The sequence below is a fragment of the Hyaena hyaena genome, unplaced genomic scaffold, assembly GCF_003009895.1.
Source record: "Hyaena hyaena isolate Hyena2069 unplaced genomic scaffold, ASM300989v1 scaffold_989, whole genome shotgun sequence".
In the NCBI taxonomy this organism is placed as follows: domain Eukaryota; kingdom Metazoa; phylum Chordata; class Mammalia; order Carnivora; family Hyaenidae; genus Hyaena; species Hyaena hyaena.
In genome coordinates, this window is record NW_024081623.1 from 305,319 (window position 1) to 333,268 (window position 27,950).

At 58.9% G+C, this 27,950-nt stretch overlaps 2 protein-coding genes across 11 annotated transcripts in view; one reads left to right on the forward strand and one right to left on the reverse strand.

Annotated features, from left to right (window-relative positions):
- Positions 1–514: 514 nt before the first annotated feature.
- Positions 515–3,579, forward strand: IRF7 (interferon regulatory factor 7). Its single transcript, XM_039221492.1, has 10 exons — positions 515–565; positions 824–1,112; positions 1,197–1,359; positions 1,441–1,648; positions 1,893–1,948; positions 2,041–2,248; positions 2,410–2,505; positions 2,585–3,100; positions 3,185–3,303; positions 3,387–3,579. Exons 2-10 carry the CDS (start codon positions 1,093–1,095, stop codon positions 3,540–3,542), a joined length of 1,542 nt encoding a protein of 513 aa, XP_039077423.1. The 5' UTR covers positions 515–565; positions 824–1,092; the 3' UTR covers positions 3,543–3,579.
- A 513-nt stretch (positions 3,580–4,092) lies between these two features.
- The window catches only part of PHRF1 (PHD and ring finger domains 1), a 29,461-nt gene continuing 5,603 nt past the window's right edge, over positions 4,093–27,950 (reverse strand). For 6 of the 10 annotated variants that reach the window (XM_039221514.1, XM_039221519.1, XM_039221517.1 and 3 more), the window contains 15 exons: positions 25,162–25,385; positions 21,941–22,024; positions 20,452–20,570; positions 17,009–17,106; positions 16,533–16,708; positions 15,563–15,692; positions 11,445–11,572; positions 10,304–10,485; positions 9,908–10,027; positions 9,252–9,406; positions 6,019–8,589; positions 5,574–5,731; positions 5,169–5,429; positions 4,944–5,072; positions 4,093–4,461 (listed from right to left, as the gene is read on the reverse strand). In XM_039221514.1, the coding sequence (XP_039077445.1) occupies positions 4,318–4,461; positions 4,944–5,072; positions 5,169–5,429; positions 5,574–5,731; positions 6,019–8,589; positions 9,252–9,406; positions 9,908–10,027; positions 10,304–10,485; positions 11,445–11,572; positions 15,563–15,692; positions 16,533–16,708; positions 17,009–17,106; positions 20,452–20,570; positions 21,941–22,024; positions 25,162–25,385 (4,679 nt within the window). In that variant the 3' untranslated portion in view covers positions 4,093–4,317. The remainder of the gene's footprint in view (positions 4,462–4,943; positions 5,073–5,168; positions 5,430–5,573; positions 5,732–6,018; positions 8,590–9,251; positions 9,407–9,907; positions 10,028–10,303; positions 10,486–11,444; positions 11,573–15,562; positions 15,693–16,532; positions 16,709–17,008; positions 17,107–20,451; positions 20,571–21,940; positions 22,025–25,161; positions 25,386–27,950) is intronic. The other 4 variants (XM_039221520.1, XM_039221518.1, XM_039221516.1 and 1 more) reach the window with 2 other exon arrangements.

Below are 27,950 nucleotides of genomic sequence, written 5' to 3' on the forward strand. Positions count from 1 at the left end.
CCCCGGGCAGGACTTCCTCTCTGACCGCCATTGTCTCTGGATCATCAGTGTTTTTCCTAATGAAAAACCATCACGAATTCCTTTGCAAATGCTTATTCTCAAGGGCACTTGAGTGTTCTTGTCTGAACAATTCTCATCAAGAGTCCAAACCGCACAGCTGCCGCATGCCCCACGTTGTCCCCCTTTACCCACTTTTCCTCGAGAAAAGAAGTGTCTGGTTTTGTGTGGGGTCCCCAGCTTATCCCTCCACCCGGCCACCCCGCTAGTTGCCAGTGGCCCCCTGCGCGGCCGGCATGTGCGTATGTGCCTTGAGGGACAGGAGTGACCGGACGCCGCAGGGCCAGCCCCTCCTGCCGCGCCCCACGACCCCCGCCTGCACCCCAGCGCTGCTGCGAGCGGACTGGGAACAGAGCACGTGACTTCTCGGCCGCACCTGCAGCACGCCCCGCCCCCTCCCGGCCCGGCCCCGCCCCCTCCCGGCCCCGCCCCCGCCGCCTCCATAAAAGCCCTGGGTCCCAGCCTCTCGGGAAGACGAACCTTCCCGCCCCGGCGGCCCGGCTCCTGGGTACGTGCGGACGAGTGGGGTCGGCAGGGCAGCGCACCGCGGCGACGGGGACGGTCCGGTCCGGGGAGTCGGGTCGGGACTGGGAAGTGGGGGGCACGCGGCTGGCGGGCGGTGGGGGCCGAGAGCGGCGGAGGGCCCCCCTCCCTCCCTGGCGGTTTAGGTTTCGCTTTCCTGTCGCCCGCGGTTTCGCTTTCCCGCGGCGTCCGGGGCGCCCCCGCCCCCGCCCCCGCGAGCGACCGTGCCGCCGTGTCTCCGCAGGGCCCCGCCAGCGCCCTCGCCCCGCGCCTGGGCCCTGGCTCCACACCTGCGACTTCATGTGTGCGCGCCGCACGTAGCCCGCACATTTGTGGTCACACCACCGCCACCGCCGCCAGGAGTCCCGCGCCTCGGCGACGTCGTGGCCGTCAGCCCTCCCCCCGCCTCTGTGGCCCCAACACCTTGACATCTGGCCACGCTGCGGTGGCCCGCGGGCAACCCTCCCAGCACCGGGCGCACCCGCCTGTCCGCGCCACTGCTTCGAGGGAGCGATGGCCGCCGCTCCCGAGAGGTGAGCGCCTGTCCCACCGCCAGGGGGTGCGGCCACGCCACCTGGCCGCCCGCGCCCCGACCCTGCCTGTCGCTCCGCCCGCAGGGGGACCCCGCGCCCGCTCTTCGCGGACTGGCTTCTGGGGGAGGTCGGCAGCGGCCGCTACGAAGGGCTGCGGTGGCTGGACGCGGCCCGCACGCGCTTCCGCGTGCCCTGGAAGCACTTTGCGCGGAAGGACCTGGGAGAAGCAGATTCGCGCATCTTCAAGGTGGGAGCCCAGCCTGGAGGGAGGGCCGGCCCAGATCCTGGCCCACACCCCTGGGGCTCACACCTTCTTCCCCATCGCCAGGCCTGGGCCGTGGCCCGCGGCAGGTGGCCGCCCAGCAGCGGCGGAGGTGACCAGTTGGCTGCAGAAGGCCCACTCCGCGCCAGCTGGAAAACCAACTTCCGCTGTGCGCTGCACAGCACCCAGCGCTTTGTGATGCTGCAAGACAACTCGGGGGACCCCACTGACCCGCATAAGGTGTATGCACTCAGCTCCGCGCTGGGGTGGAGAGGTGAGCAGCCCCCAGAAGTCAGCAGGTCCAGGGCAGAGCTGCGGTGCAGCGGGCACACTGGCACTCTGTGCTGGAGATGGGCTCTGGGGCAGATCTGTGGTTTCCGAAACTGGCCTGGAAGAGGCAGGTGCCAGGTTGTTGGGGAGGGCGGGGAAAGCTGATGTGGCCTGCTGGCACCAGTGGGGGGGGGGCACCCATACCCAAGTGTCCCCAACTCCAGAGGCTCATCCTGGTTCTCCCTCAGAAGCCCCAGGCGCTAAGCAAGGGCAGAAGGCCCGGGACGACGCCCGGCCCTTGACGGTAAGGGTGCTTCGCCCTCCTTGCTCCCAGGTGGGGACCTCGCTCCTCAGTGGAGCTGGGAGACACTTACGCTGGCCCTTCTTCCCCTGCAGGGTGAGCTCCTCAGGCCGTGCCCGGCAGGATCTGCTGCTGAGAGGTGGGGGCCCGGGCCGAGCTCGGAGCCCTGTGCCCCAAGCTCCCCTTTTGGCCCCGCTGGCAGTGCTGGGGACCTGGTGCTCCAGGCTCTAGAGCAGAGCTGCCTGGATGGCCATCTGCTGGAAGCTGCGTGGGGGCTGGATCCCATCCCCCCGGAGGCTCCTGGTGAGAGGCTGGATTGGGTGGGGTGCTCTGCCTTGTAGGGCCCCGTGCCAAGGGGAGGAGCCGGCAGGACCACAGAGTCCTTGTGGAGAGAGGTGGAGGGGTAGAGACCGGGCCAGCCACAGCTGGGCCCGTACAGCTGTTTCTGTGGTCACCCTCCTCAGGCCCAGAGCTCCCTGACATGGAGCCATACCTGCCTAGGGCGCTGGAGATGGCCCCCAGCCCCAGGCCTAAAGCCACCCACCAGGCCCAGGTGACAGGTGAGAGGAGCCAGGGGGGCGGGGCATGAAGGAGGGAGGGGCCTGGGGACCCGGTGCCAGCTTCCGCCTTCCTCCCCAGATGCAGGCCCAGCCCCAGCCCTGGAACCCTGGCAGCCGCCACAGGAGGTGGCACCCGGCATCCGGAGGGCAGGTGCACAGGTCTCGGCCGGGCCTGGGCAGCCCCCACAGATCGGGTTACAGGCAGAGCCCAGCTTAGGGGCCCTGGATGTGACCATCATGTACAAGGGCCGCACAGTGCTGCAGGAGACCGTGGGGCACCCAAGCTTCGTGTTTCTGTATGGGTCCCCAAGCCCAGCCGCGGAGGCCACAGAGCCCCAGCACGTGGCCTTCCCGAGCCCGGCTGAGCTCCCAGACCAGAAGCAGCTTCACTACACAGAGAAGCTCTTGCAGCATGTGGCCCCTGGTCTGCAGCTGGAGCTCCGGGGCCCCAGGCTGTGGGCCCGGCGCCTGGGCAAATGCAAGGTCTACTGGGAGGTGGGCGGGCCCCTGGGCTCTGCCAGCCCCTCCACAACCCCCTGCCTGCTGCAAAGGAACCAGGACACCCCCATCTTCGACTTCAGCACCTTCTTCCGAGGTCAGTGATGTACCCGACTTAGGGCCGTTGCGCTCCCAGGCCCCCCTCCTGCCCTGCCCCGCTCACCACAGCCCCGCCCTACAGAGCTGGTGGAGTTCCGGGCTTGCCGGCGTCGGGGCTCCCCGCACTACACCATCTACCTGGGCTTCGGGCAGGACCTGTCGGCTGGGAGGCCCAAAGAGAAGAGCCTGGTCCTGGTGAAGGTGAGGGCCGGGGGCCTGGGGGCAGGGCCCCATGTGCCCCCCCCGCCACCCCCCCCCCCGGCCTGACCACACCCTCCCCACAGCTGGAGCCGTGGCTGTGCCGGGCACACCTGGAGCACGTGCAGCGAGAGGGGGTGTCCTCCCTGGACAGCACCAGCCTTGGCCTCTGCCTGTCCAGCGGCAACAGCCTCTACGAGGCCCTGGAGCACTTCCTCATGGAGGTGGAGCAGCCTGCCTAAACCCTCTCCTGGTTCAATAAAAACAACTCAAGAACCAGTGCTCGTGTCCTGACCAGGGGTGGGTTGAAGGTTGGGGCTGGAGTTCAGAAAGAGCCCCCCCAGACTTTGGGGCTCACCCCGCACACCCAGGAAGGGAGGTGACCACCCCTGCACCCACCCATACACCCGTTCTCTTCTGTCTTCACAATGAAGAAACAGGCCACACGCTTTAGAGCCAACAAACTCTACTCAGGATACAAAACGCTCTGGGGACAGCAGGTGTTCGCGCCTGCCAGGTGTGCTAGGGAGGGGGACACGTGAATGGCTGGCTCTGTGCTGTGTGCAGGGCCCCCCTTCCTCCCTAATCCACCAACACTGTGCTCTGCCCCGTGGGAGGCAGCTAACGACGTCACTTACAGAGCATGACAGACAAAGTCTGGGAAGGGCCTTCCCTTACCAGGATAGAAAAGAAAATCAGGCCATCTGGAAGCTGGGTCAGGGAGCCCCCGTCCATTCCCCCCAGACCCCTCCTGATCACCAAAGGCTTCACCTTTCAAATACTGAGTCAATCAAGAAGTTTCTAAAGATAATCCATTTTTGATAAATTAGAACACCATGGAAACAGTGTGTATCTATAATATACATATAAAAAAGTCCGGTTTTAAACTGTGAGCAACACAGGAGCGCAGACCGTGTGTGACCACAGGAGTTCTGGGCGGCTCCAACCTTTCTGCTCCCGCCTCTCCCAACAGAGTCCCTCGGGAACAGGGCTGGCGCCCCCCACTCTGTGCCTGGCTCAGCTCTCGGTGCTCTGGGGGGGCGCCTCCTCACCGGCCTCTGCCCTCCTGTGTCTGCGCATGTGCCTGTACTTGTCCACGTAGGCCTTAACCAGGTTGGCCACCTTCACAGGGTTGATCTCCCCACTCTTGCTGTGGCATATCTGGGGTTGGGGGAGAGGCACAGGTTACTCAGATGTCCCCATGCTGATGATGGGCCCTCGGGGTCCACATCACAAGGGACAGATCACGACACGCATACACCCGCCTGCCTTGCACGACTCCTCAGGGTCCCTCTCCAAGCAGGACAGGTGTAGCCAGTGGGCCACAGACGTGAACCTGACGCCTGGGCCTGAGAACTGCGCACCTGCCGGGGTCCTGCCTTTCTCCCGGCCGCAAGTGTGGTAAGCTAACTACTCTCTGCCACTCAGCCTTTTTAACCAGTGACAAGGACACTGTGCCATCCCCTCACACACACCCATGTCTACTCTTCCGATGAGCTACGGTGACAGGAGAACAGAAACGGCCTCTGGCTGCACAGCCCCAGGCTGGAGCCCCTTCCTGAGAGTCCATGTCCATGGGAGACGGCACAGACCCTCCCCCACAACAGTGCAGCAGGGCGTGGCGTCCACCCGCCCACACCCACCTTCTGCACCGCCTTGCGCAGGATATCCTTATACTCGTCCTTCGTCACCTCCCTCTTCTGATAGAAGGGCTTGATGGCCAGCTTCACCTCCTCCACCGCCCGCTCCTGCATGTGCAGCTTCTTCATGTACTAGGAGCAAGGACACCTGTGACCACCCCGCCGGGGCCGCGTGTGCGGGCAGAGCCCAGGAGCACCCTCTGAGGAGGAAGGAGGGCCGGGACTCACCTCCTCATTCTTGGCTTTCTCCGCAGCAGGCTTAGGAGCGGCCGCTCTCTCCTCGGCGTTGCCGGCGACAGTGGTGTGGCCGGCGGGCTCTGAGGCCGTGGTCAGGGCGGTGGGCACCGGGGCTGGGCTCTGTGCAACCCCGCAGCTCGCCAGGGGAAGGCTCCCCTGCAGGATGAACTGGACCGTGGGCTGGCTGGCTGGCGCGTAGGGCGGGAGACTCAAGGGGACGGCTGGGGTGGGGGGCAGGTTGGGGGTATAAACCTGGGCAAAAACGCAGACCGCTTAGTGCAGAGCTGAGGCTCCCAGCTGGAAGACCCCTGGCAGAGAGGAAAGTCCCGCAGCCTCGGCCTGGCACAGTCTGTGCGGCCTGGCACACGACCGTGTCCCTCCAGCCCAGGCACCCACCTGAGAGGGCTCGACGTCGGGGAAGGCAGACTCTGCGTGTGCATAGCTGGGGGCAGGAGGCTCAGAGAAGGGTGCCTGCTGGAACCCCACCGTGGGACCCATGTCTTCCGTTTCCCAAACCCCTTCCCGGGGTTTCTGGGGCCTGTGGAGCGGCGTTCCTGAGGATCAACACAGGGGAGGTGGGTGCTCTGTGGTTACCCCTGGGCCAGAGGCTGCTTCCTGGCCGGAAAATTCCAGGAAAGCATCCCAGCAGCAAGGACCACAGGCCAGGCTGCAGCCACCTCCCTGCCCCATGGCCTACGCTGCTGAAGTGACCAAAGAGTTCCAAGTGCCACTCAGGGAGAGAAGGCCGCCCTCACATGCTGGGGGCCACTCCGGGCCCTCCCCATCCTCACATGCTGCCCCCGGCCACCCTCACAAGGGCCCACCGGAGCAGCCTACTCACGCAGGCCTCGGTCCTCGGCAGGGGCGCCACCCTCCGCCTCCTGTAGGTTCCACGTGACTCTCTTCACCAGGGCTTTCGCCCGCAGCAAGGGGGTCTGAGAGGGTCCTTCCTCCTTCCCCGCAGGCACCCCAGGTACAGCCTGGCTTCCCAGGGTGCTGGGCGCCACCGTGGCAGCCACAGCCGCGTCCTGCTGGAGCAAGGGCTTGTCCTGGGAGCCCTGAGCCCGGGGCGGGGGCTGTGCAGCATCTTCGTCGTGGATCAGTGACACCTCGCGTCTGATGACAGCCACCAGGTTGGTGTCCTGCTGCTGGCTGGCCGGGGGCGCCACAGGATTGGGTGGGAAGTCTCGCTCTGGGGAGGAATCTGTGCTCTCTGGAGAGGGCGGGGAGCTCATGTCATCAAGCTGCATGAAGAACGCGTCTGTTGAAAAATCCTCGAAGACGTGTCCTGCCTCGACAGAATCACCGTAATCGAGGTCCTCGGGCGGACACTCCACTGGCATGTCCGGAGCCTCCGGGTGGGCCTCGGCCCCTGCTGGAGAGGCGTCTGCGCCCTCGGAGGCCGGCGGCCCGGCTGGCTGCTCCCTGTCGGCCTTCTGCTCCTCCTGGGGAGGGGGCGCCAACTTCCTCTCTGGAGAGCGAGGCCTCGGCCGCTTCTCATGGGAACGAGGCCGCTGGTGCTCCCGGGACCTGTGCTCTGTGCTTGGCGACCTTGGCGACCCGGACTTGCGCTTCCTCCGCTCCCGGGAGCTCCACCTGACGCGGGGCCGCTCCCGGGGGCTCCTCTCCCTTGCATGCCGGTGCCTCCGGGCCCTCTCCAGGCTGCTGGTGGGGGAGCATTCCCTCCCACGAGACCTGGACCCTGACCGCCTCCGCTTCCTCCTCCTGCTCTCCCTGCGTTCGTGGGAGGAGCTGCCGGGACTGCCTGAGCGGGACCGTGACCGTGACCGTGACCGCCGCCGGCCGCGGCCCCAGGAGTCTCTCCTCCTCCTCCGGCCCTCATCCTTCGCCTTCTTCCGCTTGGCTCGCTCGTGGCTGCTAGAGTGGTCACTGGAGGACCTCCGGCCCCGAGCCTTGGGCTGCGACCTCTTGGGGTGGTCTTCACCCACTGGCGGCGACCCCGATCGCGAGCTCCTGTCCCCGGAGCGGGAGCCTGAGCGGGAGCCTGAGCGGGTCCTCCTGTGCTCCCTGGCCTCAGCCCGCTTCCTCTTGGCCTTCTTCCTGCCGCGGGAGCTGGATGTGGAGCGGGAGCAGGACGGGGACCTCAGCTCCACGACCCTGTGGGTAGTTGTCTGCGCAGCGTCTGGGCTGGGCGGTGCCTCCGGCTCTGCATCGGTCACACAGGTCACTGTCCGCTCCTCTGAGCCAAAGAAGGTGCTGCAGGGCAGCCGGTCCTTGTCCTCCCACGGCTCCGGCGGGGACGGCCTCTGTGCCCTGGAGGCTGCACCCTGGCCCTCAGTGGCTGCCTTGCCCAGCCCCTCGGCAGCCCCCTCGCCCCGGAGTTCGAGCGCACCGGAGGAAGGCCCGCGAGGGGACTCAGGCTCTGTCCCGAAGACAGTTTCCACCGTGTAGGAAGTGACACAGCGCACCGTCTGCAACGCTGGGGCCTTTGGGCTGTTGATGGAGATGGTGCGCGTGATCTCAGAAGGCAGGAGGCCAGAGCCCAGGCGCTCGGGGCTGCTGCCGGCGGAACTGGAGTCGGAGCCCGTGGGATCAAAGGGGTCGTAGATCTCACTCTTGAGCTGCTTGGTCTTCCTGATGGAGAAGAGGGGAGAGGGGTTCTCTTTCCTCTGCACCTTATTGTCCACAGGCCGGAACGTGTTACAAAAGCCAGGGTTGGAGAGTCTGCCGGAGTGCGCCGTGTTCCCGGGAATATTGATCCTGAAGCTCTCGAAGGTTGAGCTGACACCCTTCCCCTTTGAGGGTCCCAGTGTGGCGGGGGACTGGGAGCCGCCCCCTGAGCGCGTGCCAGGCTCCTGTGGGCCCCTGCTGCTGGGCTCGCCCTCCGCTCGGGCACTGTGGCCGGGCTGCCCAGGGCCTTCCCTGCCCGTGAGGCGGCTGATGCAGGAGCTGGGGATCTCAACGCGCTGCTCGCTGGCGGGGGCCGCATCCGCCCGCCCGCCGCCGCCGTCCTCCCTTCTGACCTTCGGTATCCTGGGCAGCTCTGAGATGCTGGGCCTCCTGGGAGCTGGCTTCACGGCCTGTCCTAGCAGTGTGCTGATGTGCGGCGAGTGAGAGCAGCTACCCGAGATCTTAGAGGGCACAGAACTAAGGGGCGGGGCATGCCTGCCGTCTCTGTCACATCGGGGGGCGTCACTGTGCTTTAAGCCAGGCCCACTTACGTTTGACAGGTTCTGAGCCTGACCTGACAGAGGAGTCGCAGAGGAGTCCAGTCTCACGGCTGCCCCTGGGGTGAGAGCGGGGACGCAGGAGGGGGTGGGCCCGCTGTGGCAGTGCAGACCCCCACTCTGGAGCCCACTGCCTGGGCATGGCGCTCTGGGCTGCAGGCAGGCCCCAGGGCCTCTGCCGCCTCGGGACGGAGCACCGGAGCTTCTCGGGAAGGAAACGGGTGCTGAAAGACATGAGGGTGAGTGGCCGTCAGTTCCCACTGCCTCCTTTACAAAGTGGTCATTTTGTTAGCCCGGATACAGACAGCTTTCCCTCAGAAATTAGGCTTTTAAATTCCTACCCTTACTGGCTCCTTGGGCTGGAGCCCTGTGCTCCTAGGGGCGAGGGGTCCCCGGCTACAGCCATGAGCAGCACGCTCCTGGGGGCACGGGGCGAGGGGTCCCTGGCTACACCCATGAGCACCACTCACTGGCCAATGGGAAGCGCCTGTACCCATTACCCATCTGTGGTGCCCTGTGCCCCATGGCTGGGCACCCCCAACCCTAACACCTTCCAGGGCCCAGATGTGCGGGGAAGGGCTCCACAGAGGCTGGTTCCGTGGCTCTGTGAGAATGCACGCCAGCCACGTCACAGCCACGCAGGGTCTGTGGGCTGCCTGGAGACCCCACCATCACCTAAACTATCAGCCTGTAAACTCTGTTCAGAAAGCGAAGTCGAATTAACGGAAACACGACTTCTTGCAGGAAACTATTGCTTCAGGTACGTTTTGAGCAGAAAACAAATTTTAGTTCAATGATCTCATCAGAAGCTGGGAACCAATGGGTCAACCTCCCAGGGCTCCCAAAGCGCTGAAGCAGAGAGGACATCGCGCAGGGGCCTCCTCACCTGCCTTCTTGGCACTGAGGGAGCCGTCCCGGTGGATGGTGATGTCCGCACCGTTCATCATCAGGAGGCTCTGGCCCGACAGGATGCTCCCCACCAGGTCAGGGACGGGGGCCTCATCCACCTCTGGTTCGGGTGCCACAGCGGGAACACCCCTCCTGCAGATACAGACCCACTGCTGCCTCCCTGCGCCCCCTGCCGCCCCCCAAGTCTTGCTGCCTCACTCCAAGGGGCCGCCTGCCAGACCCTGGCATGGGGAAGGCATAAGACACCCTCCCCACCGCGAGTGGCTCTGACAAAAGACCAGCAAGCAGGTTGTCTGGAGGTGAGATCACCCGGTGCTTCTGGCCCCAACCACCGAGACCGGCTATTTACTGGTTTCGTTGGGTTTGGTTCTTTGTTGTTGTTGTTTTTTTCAATCAGGAGTGAAACAGAAGGAAGAAACCCTGCCAGGGGCGGCTGCACCGAACGGCAGCTCCGTGGCGGAGACGGGCATCAGGAGCCGCCTGCAGCACACGCGGCCTGCCTCCTGCTCCCCGTGCCCCTGACCATAGCACGTCCTCAACAAACAGCCAGGGAGGGCCCCTGGGAAGGGAGGCGTGCCTGCCCCCACAGGGCTGTGTGCCCCCCCCAGGACCACTGTCCCCGCTGGCACACACCTGGAGAGCCCCATGGACACGGGCCTGGCCACGGGCCGGTGGGAGCGCAGCGCCGACTGGGACAGAACCCTCCTCTTGGCGCTCAGAGGGGAAGCGGGGTCCGCAGCCTGCTCCTCACTGCTGGAGAGAGCACACGGGCCAGGAGCCGTGACCCCCACGGAAGACCGGGGAGACCCCCCCGCCCCGCACACATGGCAGCACCTGTGCCCCAAAGCAATGTGGGACCCACAGAGCGACTTCGTGGTTGTAGTAGCGGGGGCTACAGTGTCCTTTCTGTGCACCGCTGGGGGGTCTGACGGGGCTGGAGACTCAGAAACCATCACCCTCACTGCACAAATGTGGGCTCTGAGGCCCACTGTCCGTGAAGAGAGGGGGGGACGTCCCCGCTGTGGTTACCTGTCAAAGGGGTCCAGCTCATAGGGGTCTCCAAAGAGCGACAGAGAGGCTACTCCGATGTCCGCACGCATCAGCCCGAGAGAGGGGTCCGCTGGCTTGTGCACCGATGGGATGCAAGCCCCGCGGACTGGACCCCGGAGGCCCAGCGTCCGTGCGATGCGGGACCGAGCTGTGGCTTCATTCTGAAGCAAAGTCACAAAAGGACAAGAATGGCAAACAAGGCTCCAGAAACGCCAGTCCAAGCACCCGTCCGCACACCATGCACTGGACTGAATAAACGCCAAACCAAAGGGAGTCAGCGATAACGTCTCAGAGGTTTCTCGACAGAGTTGAGGACTACATCCCTACAGCCCCAAACCACGCCACGCAAAACCACCACCCAGGTGATGTCCACCTGAGGAGGAGGGCTGGGGGGACAGGCGCAGGCAGCAGCCCCTGGGGCAGGCACCCCGGCAGGAGGAATGCCAACAGCCACACGCGGCCACCACCCGGCTTCCCGCCCCCCAGCAGTCCTGCCCCAGTGAACTGCCACAGCAGAGGTCAGTGCTCCGCTGAAAACTAGCACGGACGGTCGTGTGCGTGCACCCCACACGCGTTCACGTTAACTGGGCGCAGAAAGCATATGGAAGCGGTGAACACGTGAACGATGGCCAGTTGAACTTTCTATGCTTCATGTACTGGTGCGCTTCAACTGTCCAGCCTGGGAGCGGGAGCGAGACAGAGCACCGCAGAGCAGGGTGCACAACACAGGCTGTGCACACGCGGGGGAGGCCTGCACACTCAGTGGAGGCGCACACACTGGGCAGTGCACACGTGGGGGAGGCCCGCACGCTCAGAAGGCCTGTGGCAGGCAAGCGAGTAAGTATGAGGAACGGCCTGAAGTGGACGGTGTCCACAGGTGACCTACTCCCTACCCTCTGGCCCGTCTGTCCCCCTGCACCCCACAGGGCCCAACCCTGGGGTGCCCGGAGCCACACACGACCCCTCAGGACACCTGGCTCCGAAGGGTCCTGGCAAAATTCCTGTCCTAGCCCCATCTTTAATCTCTGCTGCAGAAAATGTTCATTTTTATTGGTGAATCTCTAAACACAGAAAGGAAGCTTTTTCTGAAAGTCCCACCACCTGCTATCCAAGGGGCTACCTTTGACTTTTTCCCTTTTCTCTTCTTGGCGCGACCCTGACGTTTCTTAGACCTTGTCCCGGATCCCCTGCTCTTCACAGATGACCTGGACTGGGTCTTCCTTCTTCCCGACACTTTCTTCCGCCTTCCTACAAAGAGGACATCGAGAGTCTGTGCCTCATTGCGAGCCCGGAGGCTCCCAGCCCTCCTCTGGGTGTCTCCCTTTGAGACGCTGTACACCGCCACGCCCCAGCATACAGACAGCTTCACGTAGTGGCCTGGGGTTTTTAAACGGACAAGTAACACGACGTAAACAACAGTGCTTCCCCACAGAGGAGCGAGAGAGGGAACGCAGCGCAGAGTGAGGACAAGTGTGACCTTGGAGTCTACTCTGATCTGTAAATCTGACTTTTATCACCAATAAATTTTTTACATTATTATGACACAAAACTAAATGGGAGGAAAACAGAAAAATCCCTGACAGTCTAGTTAGTATAATGAAACAAACAACCCCAGGTCCGTAGTTGCGTGGCCTCTCCCAGCAGACTTAAAAACCGGCACATGTATCTAGTAACACATCCCAGAGATTCAGACCACCAACATCCAGGCTTCAGGCCGGTCCGTCCCCTCAGGGGTGCCACTACGGGCTCGGGGGACCCTAATTCTAGGATACTCTAACACCCCCTGGAAAACCACAGGGGCCTCAGCCTGGAAGGCAGGGATTCCAAGGAGACAGAGGGATCGGCCCTCATGGCGTCTGCAATTAAAACACATAGAATGTATCTACATCCCTGAGTTCACCATGGTGCTAAATCCCCAAGTGATCCCTGCTGAAGGAGGCTGCTGCCACTCAGGGCTTCTGAGAAAGGAAACAAGCCAAGGCCTTAATGTGCTTTGTCCATAGAAACCACAGGAGTGGGAAGCAGCCAGAGGAGGAGGAAGGTCCCTCGGCCCCTTCCTCGGTGCGAGCGCAGGTCTGAGCGCTGAGCACAGACACCACAACCAGGCCCAGCAGTCATTGCTGCTCCCCCAGGCGGCTGGCAAACAGCTCAGTGACCCGCAGCTCCACCACCAGGCTGCAGGCAGGCGAGGGTGGCCTGCGGGCTGCCTGCCAGGGAGTGGCCCCCTGTGGCGGCTTGGTGTCCCCATTGAGACAACACAGACACTTACCAGGCCTGCTGCCAGTGTACCGTGGATCTTGTTTGGCTCTAGATTCAAATATATTATTTTAAAAATATATTTGAATATATTTTATTATTTTTAAATGTATTTGAATTTATATTTGAATATATTTTAATGAATATTTATTTTATAAAATAATATATTCTACCATATTTACGACACAATTAGTTTTTTTTTTTTAACGTTTTTATTTATTTTTGAGAGAGAGAGAGAGAAATAGAGTGTGAGCGAGGCAGGGTCAGAGAGAGAGAGGGAGACACAGAATTGGAAGCAGGCTCCAGACTCTGAGCTGCCAGCACAGAGCCCGATGTGGGGCTCGAACCCACGAACCTAGAGATCATGACCCGAGCCGAAGTCAGACACTTAACTGACTGAGCCACCCAGGTGCCCCCACTTACGACACAATTAGAACCCAACACTAATAGACTATTTCACAGCGTTAAGGAATTACGTTCCCCTTCTCAGGTGCAACGACGATACCATGCTTAACTTAAAAGAAAAAAAAACAGGGGCACCTGGGTGGCTCAAGTTGGTTAAGTGTCCAACTTCAGTTCAGGCCATGATCTCATGGTTTGTGAGTTCAAGCCCTGTGTTACGCTCTGTGCTGACAGCTGGGAGCCTGGAACCTGTTTCAGATTCTGTGACTCCCTCTCTCTCTGCCTCTCCCCTGCTCATGCTCTGTCTCAAAAATATATAAACGTTAAAAAATAATAATAATAAAAGGGCACCTGGATGGCTCAGTTGGTTGAGTGCTGACTTCAGCTCAGGTCACGATCCCACAGTTCATGAGTTTGAGCCCTGCATCGGGCTCTATGCTGACAGTTTGGGGCCTGGAGCCTGCTTGGGTCCTGTGTCTTTCTGCCCCTCCCCGCCTCCTGCTCGTGCTCTCTCAAAAATAAACATTAAAAATATAATTAAAGAGGAGACTGAGTGGCTCAGTCGGTTAAACGTCTGACTTCAGCTCAGGTCATGATCTCACAGTTCGTGGGTTCGAGCCCTGCGTTGGGCTCTGCGCTGACAGCTCAGAGCCTAGAGCTGCTTCACATTGTGTCTCCTCCTCTCTCTCTTTGTTCCTCTCCAACTCATGCTGTCTCTCTCTCTCTCAAAAATAAATAAAAACATAAAATAATTTTTTAATACAGGAAAGGATTTAGAAAGGAAAAAAAGAAGAAAAAAAAAAAAGACATGAAAGAGGTGCAACCAGGTCACATGGGAGGGAGCAGGTGAGCGGGGGGAGAGTGAGGCCAAAGCCAGGTAGCAGGCCGGCTAAGTGGGGACTCTATTCATTCCTCCCAATGTTTCCACAGCTTTGACAAAAATCTGGAAAATGCATAAGAACTCACTACAAAGCCAACAAAATACAACCAAAACACAGCAAAGAGGCACAACTCAGCACGGATCTGCTCAGATGCCCGAACACTGGCAGTGCACGTGTGCCAGGTGCTTAGTGGGGGATGTGAGGGACAGAGGAGGTCCCCTGCAATCCCGCCTGCGCAGCGCTGGCAGGACCCAGCCATGACCCTAGAGAAGCCGCGAGCAGGCACGGTGTGAGCCCCAAAGAGTCGGGTTTCTGATGCGAGGAGACCCAGAAAACCCTTTATAACCCTGAGTCCTTACTCAAGAACCGTACGACCTTGGCATGGATTCCCCAGCTCCACCCACCGGAACGGGCCGGGAACGCTGACCGAGCACTGGCCGAGAACTCTCAGGGAACTCAGTTCGCTATCCTGAGTCCTGCTTTGGCAGAGGGGGGAGAGGCCACAGAGGGCACGTAGACACAGGAGTCTGGGACAGCACCGAGTCTCTGCCCCAACGGTGGGGGACACAGGGCACGGTGGGGCGCATCCAACACACACCGAGTCACAAGGAGGCGCGCTGGCGTGGTGAGGACGCACGCCGACTGCACCCAGCGCCGGCGAGACCGCGCAGCACTCCGGCTCTCAGGCTGCCGACGGGTACAAAGTTGGCGTGACCCTGGAGGCACATTTACCCGGCGCGCCAGAAGTCGGGCCCTGCGCTGGCCGGAGACAAATGAAGCCCTGCCACCAGGAGATGGGTGCAAGGACGGGCAGAACTCCGCATCCTGGTCCTTCACGGCCCCAATCAGAACACAAAACTGACCCTTGACGGGAAAGGGGATAAACAAACTGCAGGCTTTTCGTGTCATGGGGAGGCCCCTCAACAACAAGCAGAAGCCAGCCCATCACTAGCACACACAACCACACACTCTGAGCGACAAGCCAGACCACACTCAGTGCCTCGTGAAGGTCTTGTTATGTGAAGTCTGAAACCAGGCAAAACTGACGTCCAGTGCTAAGGACACCAGGGCTGTCTGGCTGGAGCCAGGAGGGGCAGGACCAAGCAGATGGACGTCATGTCTGTCAAACCTAGAAGCACTCAGAGTGGATGCACGTACCGCACTCTATCTCAATAAAGCTGACTTTAAGAGACCTCCGATCATAAGCTACTGAATAAAACAGGAATCTGTGAGGCCACACGGGCTTACACATAACCGAGGGGGAGAAGGGAAGCTCCCCGTGGGAGCACAGCACCAACTAAACCCAGAGCTCAGAGAACGTAGCAAGAAAACAATGAATTAATCATTCTAATTACTCCCACACAGAAAAGCCCAGAATCTGGGTCGTCCTGGTGTAGTGTGGCATTTAGGGAAAAAAAGGGCAATTCTGCCACAAAATCCTTCTGGAGAAGCTTCCTATCCAATATCACGGAGGCCAAGTGGCCCTGATGCACATGCAGAGAACTTGGGCCGCAGGGACCTCACCGCCCACAGCGGGTGTTCACAAGGAACATGTGGACAGGACCCAGCTGGCCCATGGAATGTCTGTGTGGCGTTTCTGCTACTTGAAGAGACCAGGTGACGGGGGCAGAAGTGGCTCTGGGGGCACTCCTGGGGGGTGAGCGCGTGGCCCTCACCAAGCCAGCACACCTGGGCTTACCTGCTCTTCTCCTGCGTTTTGCAGGGACACGGGGTGCCACGGGGCGCTGGTACACAGCAGTGCTCAGACCGGCAGCGACAGCCTCAATGGTCTCATCCAGCAGAGAAGACATGAGGTACCGTGGGACATGCTACACGGGAAGGAGGGTGCTGTCAGCAGGGCGACCGCCCTCAGGCTGCCCATGCCACCCGCTGTGCCCCACCTGGGAGCCCTGGAGGGTCAGCTCCACCCCTGCCACTGCCAGGCTAACCGCAGAAGCCGGGCGGCCATGGCCTGGAAGCAGTGGACCCGCTACCGAGAGCTTCCCGCGGGCACAACAGGGCCCAGGAGGTCCTCCTGAGAAGCAAGTTCAGGGCGAGAACAAAGAGTGAGGACCAAGCTGGTCACACGGAGCGAACGACACATCGGACGCCGACAAGACAGGGCACTGTGCTGGTGCAGAGCCACACGGCACAGATACAGAGAATGGGCTCGGGAGACAGGGAACAGCAGCTGCAGGGCACCAGGTGGAGACGGGGGTGGTGAGGAGGGGCTGCAGGCATCAGCGATGGGGGCATGGGGCGCATGCCCCCACAAAGCCCTCCGACCCCTCCCCATCAGCTGAGCACCCCTGGGTGAGCACCCCGACCTCTGAGAGGCCCCCCTGCCCCCGGCTGCTGTTGCTACAGAAAAGCAGCATGGCACAGGGTGCACACTGGGGGGACGACAGGCGGGCCGCTGCGGGACCCTCCTTCTCTGCTCGTGCTCCCTCGGGCCTGCTGGGTTCCGCCCCCCGCACAGCAGCCGGGGCACAGCGCCCTGAAGCGCACACCGTGGCCCTCGCAGGCCCCACCTTGCTGACAGCAGCCCTCCGTGTACCCGCTGCCCAGAGCACTCGCACAGCCAAGGTGCACCAAGACGGGGGGTCAGTGTCCAGAGGGGCTGAGCCAGGAGTGGCCCCGCAGCGGGACCGGCAGTCACATGCGCCCACCTGGATTCTCCTGGCGGTGGAGATCCGATTCCGGTTCACAGTCGCTCGGACTCTCTCGCTCTGCCGTGTCCTGGCAATGGCACGGGTCCTCCCCGTGTGAGGCCGAAGCCGGCTGGTGGTGGGCACCACATCCGCCAAGAGCAGGGAGACCTCCTCCTCGCTCACAGGACCTGCATCTGGGAAAAAAGAAAACCCTGGACTGATGTGGAGCTGCCACACCCCTACCCTGGCAGGGGGGCTCTCCCTGGAGTCTGGGCTGCACTGCCCGAGAGCCCTGCAAGTTCTCTCACGAGACCAGAAGCACCCTTCCCGGTCCCAGCACTCCCTGAGAGGGAAACGATGCTTCCCCGATGCTTCCCCGCAGCACTCCCTGCCTGAGAGGGAGGCGGTGCCCCCATGAGACCAGAGCCCCCTGCCCCGCACTCCCTGAGGCGGAGCTCTCCCTCACTGCTCCCTGCCCGAGAAGGAGGCATTACCAGCGGCAGGAGCAGAGCCAGGGGCAGCACATTCAGGACAGAACCATTCATCCACTGGCACCTCCTGGAGAGGAGGATCCAGACACTCCATGTGGTACCTACGGAACAAGAGGTGGCAAACAAGCGTCAGCCCCCCTGCTACAGCTGAGCGGGCCACAAAAGTCATCCAAACGTGCCCCAAGGCCGCCATGCACCCTGCTATAAACCAAACTGTGTGCCCCGAAAGAGAACGCCCAGTGTAACTGTATTTGGAGATGCGGTCTTGGGGAAGTTGGGGGGGGGCGGTTTAAATGAGGTCATGACGGTGGGGCCCTGAACCATGGACCCAGGTCTTAAGGAAAGGGAGGGACCCAGAGCCCCTTGTCCCCAGCAGAGGGAAGGCCACAAGCACACAGCAAGCAGGCACTGCTGGCAGCCTGAAGTCTCCCAGAGCCTGACCCTGAGGCACCCTGGAACCTACCCGGAGGACATGGCGCAGGTTGCCTGCTCAGAGCCCCACATGCAGACGGGAGACCCCTGGCTCCTAATGTTCCTGCAGTCCTTCCCACGGGCGTGCTGGGCACCTCTGCTCCCCAAAACGGCCCCGATGGCCTGAGCCCCACAGGAGAGACACACTACGTGGAGGGACTGAGCTAAGAAAGTGGCCACTTGACCAGGGCCGCTGCATCCTGTGGGGGCTCCGCAGATGTCGGTGGCAGGGGTCTCACGCCTGCCTGTACCTGGAGGCTCATCTCTGGTTGGCAGACGTCAGCTTGCCCTTCCCTCACCCCACTGTCACTCAGCAGCCCCAAGAGTTTCAAGGGCTGACACCTTACACTTCACAATCCAGTCTGAGAAGCTTGGGGTGGAGGACGGGGGGCTGGGGAGTGAGGTTCTATGTGCTGAAAGTAAACGGAAATGTTGCCCAACCATGGTTTTCCAGGTGCTTCTATCCAGTCTTCATGGAAAGCAGCCTGGGAAGAGTCACTGCTGGCACAGCAGCCTTCTCCAAACTTCACCCCAATCCCGCAGACAGCCCCGAGCCAGGCAAAAACCCATGCAGACACCCTGCCAAATGCCTGCAGACCTGGGAGCAGACTCAACCCCGTTTAATGACCATGGATGCTGCTCATGATGCTGACATACGAAGACCCAGGGACCCAGGACGCCAGGTGGAAACCCTCACTCTGTGAACCCCTTGCCAGGACCTCACATGAGGACCACAAGGAAGGAAGGGGGACCCCTCCTGGAATGTAACCCAGGCCAGCATCAAGTCCTAGGGAGCACCCCAAAACCCCAAGTAGATTCCAGTCTCAGAAGACCCTCCCCTCATGGTCTCAGGAACAAAATCTCACAAATCATCCACAGATTCAACATGGGTCACCCTACGTTCTCACACCAACTCTGAGCCTCGAGCAGAGGCCACCGGTGCATGGTGACCGGTGCCCAGCCCATGTCCAGGAGTCACCCCACGGGGTAGACTGCTTGTGGACTCACTCAGGGAGGGCCACAAGATGCTCAAGAGGATGGGGGCATAGCTCCCGTGCCAGGCACACTACTCTGCCCAGCAGCCGCAGCCACTGAGAACGGACCGCCTACCCAGCAAGGACAGCCAAGGCTATGTGGCTACTGTTTTCCTAGTCACTGAACCTCATGATAAGCAGACAAGTTTGAAAAATCAGAGATGATCTTTACCTTATTTTCTGTAACAGTGAAAGGATCTGGCATATTCCTGTTATCTATAGAAAGCCTTAGGATTCCATTTTCTGAAGAACAGTGGAGGAATTTCAGAATTGATTCTTAAGTTAGAAAATAACTGTTACAAAAATTGAGCAGACTGCAGGGGCGCCTGGGTGGCTCAGCTGGTGAAGCGTCTGACCTCGGCTCAGGTCATGACCCATGGTTTGTGAGTTTGAGCCCCACATCAGGATCTGTGCTGTCAGCTCAGAGCCTGGAACCTGCTTTGGATTCTGTGTCTCCCTCGCTCTCTACCCTCCCCCAGCTCACACTCTGTCTCTATCTCTCTCTCAAAAATAAATAAACATTTAAAAAAATTGAGCAGACTGCAAATATTAACAGTATGAGGATGTTTGAATATTTAAGATCTACACTTGACAGTTCTAGTATTTTATATCTAACAGAATTTTTCTGTACTTTGAGTGCTACGCTCAAGGCCAGGAGAAGGCAAACAAGTTTAGCATTTGGGTGGGGGGCCACGGGCTGCAAAGGAGGGCCAGTGACCAGGGCGAGAGGCAGGCCTTCCCACCCCAAATGGCCTCTCCTGCAGCATCCGGCTGGCCTAGGCCCTTCCTTCACATGCCCAGAATGGCCACAAACACAGAGAGAATCTGTTTTTTAGGTGTGAGCAGAGTTCTGAGTGCTAACTAAGCTACCCTCTTGGCCCTGGGTCCCCACGAGACCGTGTTTCTTTAGCTTTCTGCCTCCATTCAACTCCATCAGTAAATTAGCACAGGGATGGCAAGAGCAGGCACTGGCTCCGTCCAGTCACCCAAGGCACCACTCTCCTGTCCTCCAGACTCACAGCAACCAGTGACCAGAAGCCATCAGACACGGCAACTCCCAGGGACCCCACACTGTAGCATTCATCCAGCAGGCGTACAGACAGAGGCTTGCAAGAAGGGAGACCAGACAGTGTGTGTATGAGCCGAGAAGTGGGACTGGAGAGGGAGGCCCCTGGGAGGTGCCTTAGGAAGATAAAGGCACATGGCATCTGTCTGGGGAGGGAGGCACCGGGTAGGCGGGCCCCGGTCAGGGGTCAAAGGGAACAAATTCTGTGCTTCCGGGATAGGCTCTGAGCCACCAGAGCTTTATGCTTCCTGCCTCCTGCTGCCTCTCAGCTCAGCCCTCAAAAGGGCTACCTGTTACCCAAGAGAAAATTCCAGACCTACCAGCCTCCCAGGATTCTCTCACTGCCACTTGTGCCCCAAAGGAGAAGTTTCTACAGCCCTCTTACCACAACCTTATGGCAGAGAAATTCCTCAGACACCTAGCGATGGCTCACTGAGAAGAGGAATGTGCTGGAAGGAACCTGGGCCTGCTGGACACAGGGTCACCTGGCCTCACAGAAAGCAGGGGTCCTGCACAAGTCCTTCTCTGGGTCCTCAGCCCCAACTTCTCACGTGTCCCTCACCTTTCTCAATCTTGATGCATTATGTGCATCTTTGTAAGTCACTTCAGGATACCTTGGGGGGAACAGGTAGAAGGTATAAATAGCGGGAATAGAAGAGCCTGGGACACAGTGTTCCAAATACCAGAGGCGTGGCCTTCCTGAGCATGGCAGAGAAGATCCGTGGGCACGAAGCACAGAACAGCAGGCCTGTGCGACTTCCCTCTAACAGGTTAACTTAAAAATTTGGTCTCAGAAGGTGGGCTCGGCAGGGATGGGGGCGCCATGGCTTCGTCTGCCTTAGAAGCAGAAGCCGCAGGGAGAAGCCCATGCTCACCCCGCGTCACAGCCGTCACAGAGAAGCAGACGGTCTTCCCGGTCGCTCCTGCCGCACACCTCGCAAAAAGTGGGGTCTTCCTCCTCATCCTGTCTGGCTCTGGCGTTCTCCACTGGAATCTGAAAGCAGAAAAGTCCCGTCGGGTCACACAACAAGCAGAGCCCGAACCCAAAGTGTGGCTGCTGGGTCGACGCAGAGCACATAGAGTGGCTTCTCGATACCCACATGGGCTCCGTGAGCCCCGGAGGCTCTGCAAAATGCACATGCCAACCACGTGTGGGCAGTCCGAGGAGAGGAAAATCGAATTCAACAGAGAACAAAGATGACCCGCAGAAAGGTCCCACAAGGCGAGCAGGTGGGGACCCCCAGGGCAGCAGCGCTGGAGACATGAAGAGGGAAGCAGGATAGAAGAGAACCGTGGAGGAACACAGCGGTCAAGTGTGCCACTGCGCTCGGCTGGCAGCCCTCCACAGGCAGGTGTGGGGACGCAGCCGTCCTGTGATCCAGGTCATGAGACGCGCCAGGTCTTTATATACACTTCCTTCCAACAGGACATCACCCCAACCCCTGCCCATCTCCCCAGAGCCACAGAAAGCGGCCTCCATGCTTCTCTCTGTCCGTGTCAGCCCCCCAGGTCACACATCCGAGCACTCGCTCTGTCTTTATTCCAAGGGCAGGGTGGGGTGGGGGAGGGGCGGCTCAGGGTCCTGCCCAGCCTCCTGCATCGTCTGCGCTGGACCTGGAGCCACTCTCTGATCTTCTCCAACTGTGCTAGTTCCTGTGGCCCTTGGACTCCCCCCCAGACACACACACAGGAAAGGCTCGGGCCCACCAGCTAGGCTGGCAGATGCCCCGGGGGCATGAAGACCGCCTACATGCAAACGGACGCCCAGGGTCCAGGGAAGGAGAGCAGCATCTGGGACAGGTGACAGAGGCCCACGTGTGCAGAAGCACAGCTGCCACCTCCAGCCCAGCCCACAAGCAATCTGCACACAAAGAGCCACGTGCCCACATGCTCCGTGAATAAAACAGCAGGTCTACGGCTGCAGGACACATGTCGCAGGCCTGTCTCTGAGGCTCCATGAGGCTCCTCAACAACAGACCGAACAGGAAGCCGGCACCGAAGAACAAAGGAGAGCCCCTTCCTGTGCCCAGCCCCCCTCACACACAGCCCCGCCCTGCCCAGCACCGTCAGACAAGGGCGTCCTCCCCGGGGGGGCTGGCCTCCCTCCCCCCCCACCGGGGCTGTCGCCGCTTAAGAGAAGCTGTGAGCTGCAGAGAGGGCACGTGGAGAGGGGAGGCCGGGGGAGAGACGGGCCACGTGCGCCCCCTCTGGCTGCTTCTGGCGTTCGCGTTCGGGCTCCAGATAACCAGTATTTACTCACTGCAGGAGCACAAATCACCCTGTGAGAGAACGTTCTCCCAACAGACAGGGACTGACACGACATGGTGCGGCGAGGGGTGCCTGTAGCACAGCATCTACACTTACCTTCTTCAAGATTTTACCACCAAACCGAGCTCGAATACAGATACATTTAAATATAGTTCGATCAACTGGACAGGAATTGGCATTCTGTAAGAAATCAAAATTGCATCAGAACTCTTTAGGATCACTTTCATGATGAATACCACACTCAAAATAAAAAATTCCCTTAGAAATGAAAAATTCGTCTTACACTGAAAATCAAATTTTTACACTCTGTGTGCCCTGTGCTGAGTTGCTGGGAGCACAGCACGAAGCCAAAAGACAAATGCCCACCTTGCAGAGCTGTTCTCCTGCTGGGGAGGAGGGAAGACGGGCTAGCCGTGTGTGCATGTGTGTGTATACACGCACACACATATGTGTACACAAGCGCACACATGGCACATACCTGCTAAATGCTAGGCAGGGAGTGGGGTGAGCAGGTCCTGGGCTGGCCTCCAGCCAGGTTACTGGCCATTCTGTGTCCCCACCCCAAACCCGGGCTGTGGTTCAAAGCCTTTACCAAAGTTCTCACGCACGCACAACATTGCTCAACATCTGTTTCTGAGTGAATGTTGGTATTTCCTCATGTAGTGTGGCTACTCTTCAAATGTTGCAAATCTTTTTTCTTTATTGATATTGTTTGGACACACAGAAATTCCTTGTTCTAAAATGCCTTTACCACATATACCATACATAACAACATGCTCTCTTGGGGCGCCTGGGTGGCTCAGTCGGTTAAGCGTCTGACTTTGGCTCAGGTCATGATCTCACGGTTCGTGGGTTTGAGCCCCACATCGGGCTCTGTGCTGACAGCTCAGAGCCTGGAGCTGCTTCGGATTCTGTGTCTCCCCCGTCTGACTCTCTCATGCTCACTAGCGCGCGCTCTCTCTCTCTCTCAGAAATAAATAAAATATTAAAAAAACTTTTTTTTAAATAACATGCACTCTTTTTACACGTCTATCGCTATTTTTACACGTCTATCTCAAGGAGTTCTGACAAATTTACATCGTGTGGTCGGCACCCAAGGCCTCCAGTGCCCCTCCCCAACTCTGCTCCCCTGGAGTTCCAGATGCCTGTCCTGAGGACAGGCTCTGGCTGCGCACGCCGCTCTTCACCAGCAGGTGGGGCCGAACAGCCACCGGTTCAGTGCCGGTTCCCGCAAGGTGGGCAAAGAGAAGTTGCCCGCACACCTGAGGACGGGCTGCGCAGATGGACTCACGGCCTCTCTCCAGCTCACAGGTCAACAGTGCGTGTGGTGTGTGGCTGGACATGTTACACCTCCTCCGATCTGGGAGGTACAGGGGCTGCCATCCTACCGGGGCTCCGGTCTGACCTTCTGGCACCTATGGTGGCATCTCACAATGGCACCACACTCCCGACGCCTGTGTCGCTGCCCGTATGTAAACACTTCTACGGCTCTTGCGCTAAGACTCCTTCCCTGTCCTGACAGCTGCCTGCATCTTCCCGCAAAGGCTTCCCAGCACCACTTGCTAACTTCCAATCCTGAGTCCAGGTGGCGCTGTATGTGGGGTGTGAGCGGCCCCCTCTCCCTCCATCTCTTGCATGCGCCTGGAGGGCCCCGCTCCCCGCAGTGTGAGATGCCACCCGCTGTCTGCTGCGTATGGTTGTCCTTACAGGTATCCGCCAAGCTCTTGGGGCCCGGTCTCCACTCCCGGACCAACTCTGGTGTACTCGCTATAGTTCTGTAATCTTAACATCCAGCAGGTGACTGCCCTTTTTCAAATAGACTGTCAATTCTTGGTATTTTCTTTTTCTCCTCTACAAATTTCAGAGCCCTGCAAGGCTCTGATGGTCCAGTCAGGACAGCAGTGAGCATCATCACCAATGCCATCTCTCTGAGGCGGGATTTCCCTTCCAGAAAGTGCTTTCTTCAGTCTCAATGGTTTTAGAAAAGCTCTTTAAAGGTCTCACGTGTCTTTTCAGAACTTCTACGTACACTAGAACTTCTTAACCCGGGTTAATCTCGTGTCTGACAATCTTGCTGAACTCCACATTACAACAACTCATTGGTCAACTATCAATATTGATAACTTACTATTTGTAAATAGCAACTTTTCCTACATGATACTCATACCCTTGTTTTCTCCTTGTACTAATCCAGCACAGCATCGACTATGAGACAGACAACCCACACCCTGCCGTGTTCCTCAATTTACAAGGCTCTGCTGGCCACGAAAACCTAAACCTTGATCTAACGTGTGCCATGGACCCAGCACCACAGAGCAGGAACTGGTGGTACCAGAGACAGGGAAGGAGCCAGCAGCTGTGTGGCCATGTGGACAGGTCACACAAACCCCCACATATAAGTGCTCTGAGCTCTCCAGAAAAACGGGGAACAGGGCTGGGGTTAGAGGCTATGGTGTTACGGTCTCTCTCGCTGGATGAGGTGGCGGCATGGAGATCTGCTACCTTCCTATCACATCCGTGTTGGTGAACTTACAGGACAGGAAGAGGATGAGACGAAACACAGAAAGCAGACTTAACAGTTCTTGAAGATGGGGGTTGGGAGCACACATCACTCTGCCTGTACTATTCTACTTCTTTGAGATTTTTCACAATAAAAAGTTTAATAAGGAAGGGAGTTACTGCTTCTAAAGTTCATCATGAAATACACTATATACTTCTGGAAATTCCCTTCATCTGTTTTAAGGATCACTCCCTTTACTGCTGGTTATCATGATTCAGTGCCAAACTGAATCACATGCTTTCTCTGCATCTAAGAGATGATGCCATCTTGCGGGGCCACAGCACATAAGGCTGACTCTGCTGGCCACAGATTGCCCCTAGGTCATTCAGGATTTTTGCAGATGGGTCCCCAAGGGATACTGACCCATAAATAACCCTCCTCTGTCCTGCCTCCTCATCCAATGCTCCTCAAGCACACCACCCCACAGTGAGCTTCACCAGCAACCCCAACAGCACACCAACCAAGCAAAGACCAGGCTAAGACCCAACCCTGTGGCTCCAACTTCTACTGTAGAACAGAGAGAACCACCCGGCAAAAGGCCAGCAACTGACAGGGTCACTTATAAATGGAGAAGGGGCTGTCCAGGTGGCTCAGTCAGTTGAGCCTCTGATTCCTGATGTCAGCTCAGATCATGATCTCATAGGTCATGATCTGGGGTTCTCTCTCTGCACCCCGCCCCCTTCCAAAAAAAAAAAAATAAATAATGAATAAATGGAGAGAGGTCATCCTGAAGGAAGAACCTTGGAGCCCTGCTCACCTTGGACCATTCCACGATACAGTCCAGGCAGAAATAATGGGCACAGTTCTCCGGTGTCCCCAGGGCCTGGTCCCGGAAAGCATTGAGACAAATCGGGCAGCTCTCGGAATCATCATCAGAATTAAACGCGCCACTGGCTTCCAACTTCCCCTGAGTGTCCACCACTGCCACTAATGTTTCCATGCCTCCTCCTTCTCTTCCTTCTTCTTCAGAATCTTCAGAGCCTTGAGAAAGAAGGAACACAACTTTGTGAGTCGGGATACTAAAAGCAAGTGCACTCAGAAAAGCGTGTTTCCATATCCCCTTCCTGCAGCCCTGCATGGTGTGACCATTCCTGGGCACCTCACCTGAAGCTGTGTCCAAGCTAAGGGGATATGACAGTGGCTGAGTGACCATACCAGCTCCTCTAGCCCTCCTCTGGATGCAGAATCAAAACCCTCATGATCAGGGCAGGTTCCCAGGGGCCACGCCCATCTGACAACTGGGTTCCCCCGAGGTAGCCCCACTCGGCACAGCAGCCTCCAGACGGCACCAAGTGCCCCAAAATGCTTCTCAAAACGATGTTAACAAAGCATGTGCCTGAGTAAGACCTCCCTTACAGGTCTCTTGGTTTTCTTCTTTTGGGACGTAGAGAACATATATTCCTAACTAAACAATTTGGCCACAATAGTTCTGATCAGTTCTGAGGCTGGGACTTGACCAGCAGAAAAGGAGACACTTTTGAGTTCAGCGCAGCAGCTGACACATGCGTTTAGTTTTCTCTTCCTCCCAAACTCCACTAAAACAGAGACCTGATTTCATCTGCACCAGAGGTATGGCAGGCAGGGTCTTCACAAGCCCCCAGCACTACACCCCATCCGATCCATTAAGTGTGGACACAGCAAGTGACTCAATTCCCTCTGCATGGCAGAGGAAAATAATCCCCACCCCCCGCAATCACGTGACTCCTCTAATAGCCCTGTTCCCTGCCTGGTTGCAGAGAATGAAGTCAGAGGGATGTGCTCCTGACAGGTGTGGAGGAAAGCAAACAGCTGGCGTGAAGTGCTGATGAAGGGAGGCCTCTACGAGGCGAGGACAGGCCCTGTCCGACAGCCCTACACCCACGAGGGTCTGCTGACAAGCAGGAGCCCTGCAAGGGGACCCTGAGCCTCAGATGGGAATCGTGGCCCTGCGACCCCTTGACGCCAGCTGGTGAGACCTGAGTGAAGGGCCAGCAATCCACATCTGAACAGCTGGCCCCAGAAACATGGAGATAATGAGTGCACTGTCCTGAGCTGCCAGGTTTGTGACAATTCGTTACACGGAAAGAGAAAAAAAAAAACCCTAATGAAATTAGCATGCACAAAGTTTTGGAAAAGGCCAGGTGGGAAGCTGCATGAAAATGGACTTTGCTCAGCGTTCCCGCTTTGCTAAAGGGCTGAGAAAGCAGAAGCAGGCTGAGGCCTGGTGATCAGGTTCTTCCTACTGAATTCCCAGAGGCAGAAGAATTGTCCATCTGAAGGACCTTGTGCAGCACCTCAGCTCACAGAGCAACGCCTCTGAAGTCTCTGAGGGACAGTGACCGCCACTGATGAGGGTGGACAGACCTGTGCAGGTGTGTGAAGCCCAAGCCATCCGCCTCTGCCCAGCCCGTCTCAGGGGCTGCTTGAGATGGTCCCCACTAGAGGGGAGGGCAAACGGAGCACGGTGCTGATGCGGGCGCCAGCTTGGCTGGGCAGCAGGCCTGGGAACCCAAGCGCTGAGGAGCACAGGGTCTCTGAGAAGAGTGCGCCCGCTGGAGGGAACAGGGTGCTGTGAGGGAACAGGGTGCTGTGAGACGATGTGAGATGACGCCCTGAGCCGGCCACGGTGACTCAGGCTCCCTCATCCGTAACAGCTCCCTGCGGAGCATGTGAGCGCGCAGCCTGGGGAGCGGGGGCGAGGCCACAGATCAGAGCCCTAAGTCCTCAGGTTTTACGGTAAGACTCAAACAGATAATACTTAAAGTTGGAAACTCAGCAGGCAGCAATCAAGTGATTTTCAGGAACAAATACTAGAGCAAAAAAAGCGACAAGCAGAAGAGGTGCCCCTGGGAAGGGCCAGGCCTGTAGGGGTGCAGGGAATGTCTTTGTAGGAAACTCCCTTCTTGATGTCTGACTACACTTCCTATAAGGGCACCTTTTACGCCTCAAAGACTGAAGGGAAGGGTGGGCGTGCGTGTGGATGAGGCTTCCAGGCGCACCAGCCACACCCAGGGCCCTGCGGATGAGGCTTCCAGGCGCACCAGCCACACCCAGGGCCCTGCGGCCTCCCTTCCTGCAGCCCCTCCCTCCTGTCCTTCAGATCACAGCTTAGCTTGGCATGTATTACCCTTATCACAACTACTTCTGTATGCCACTGTGGCTGCTAAGTGGGGAGCGCAGGAACCCCAGCTGAGCTGGCTTCTGTACTCCCTCGGGCCCTGCCTACATTCTCTGACGTCCAACAGGCCCTCAGACCTTTGCTCAAGGGATGACGTCTTCTGGCTTTGGCCCTGCCAGTGCCAAGTGTGTGTGCCCAAGACTGGCTGCAGGGAAGCATAACGCCCCAACTCAATCTTGGGGGATAAGCTGAAGAGCCATATTTGTGACCTGCAAACTCAGGCAGGATTTTACATCCCAGCGTACAGGATTCAAAACCTAACTCAGGGCGCCTGGGTGGCTCAGTCAGTTAAGCATCTGACTTCGGCTCAGGTCATGATCTCACAGTTCGTGGGTTTAAGCCCCGCGTCAGGCTCTGTGCTGACAGCTCAGAGCCTGGAGCCTGCTTCG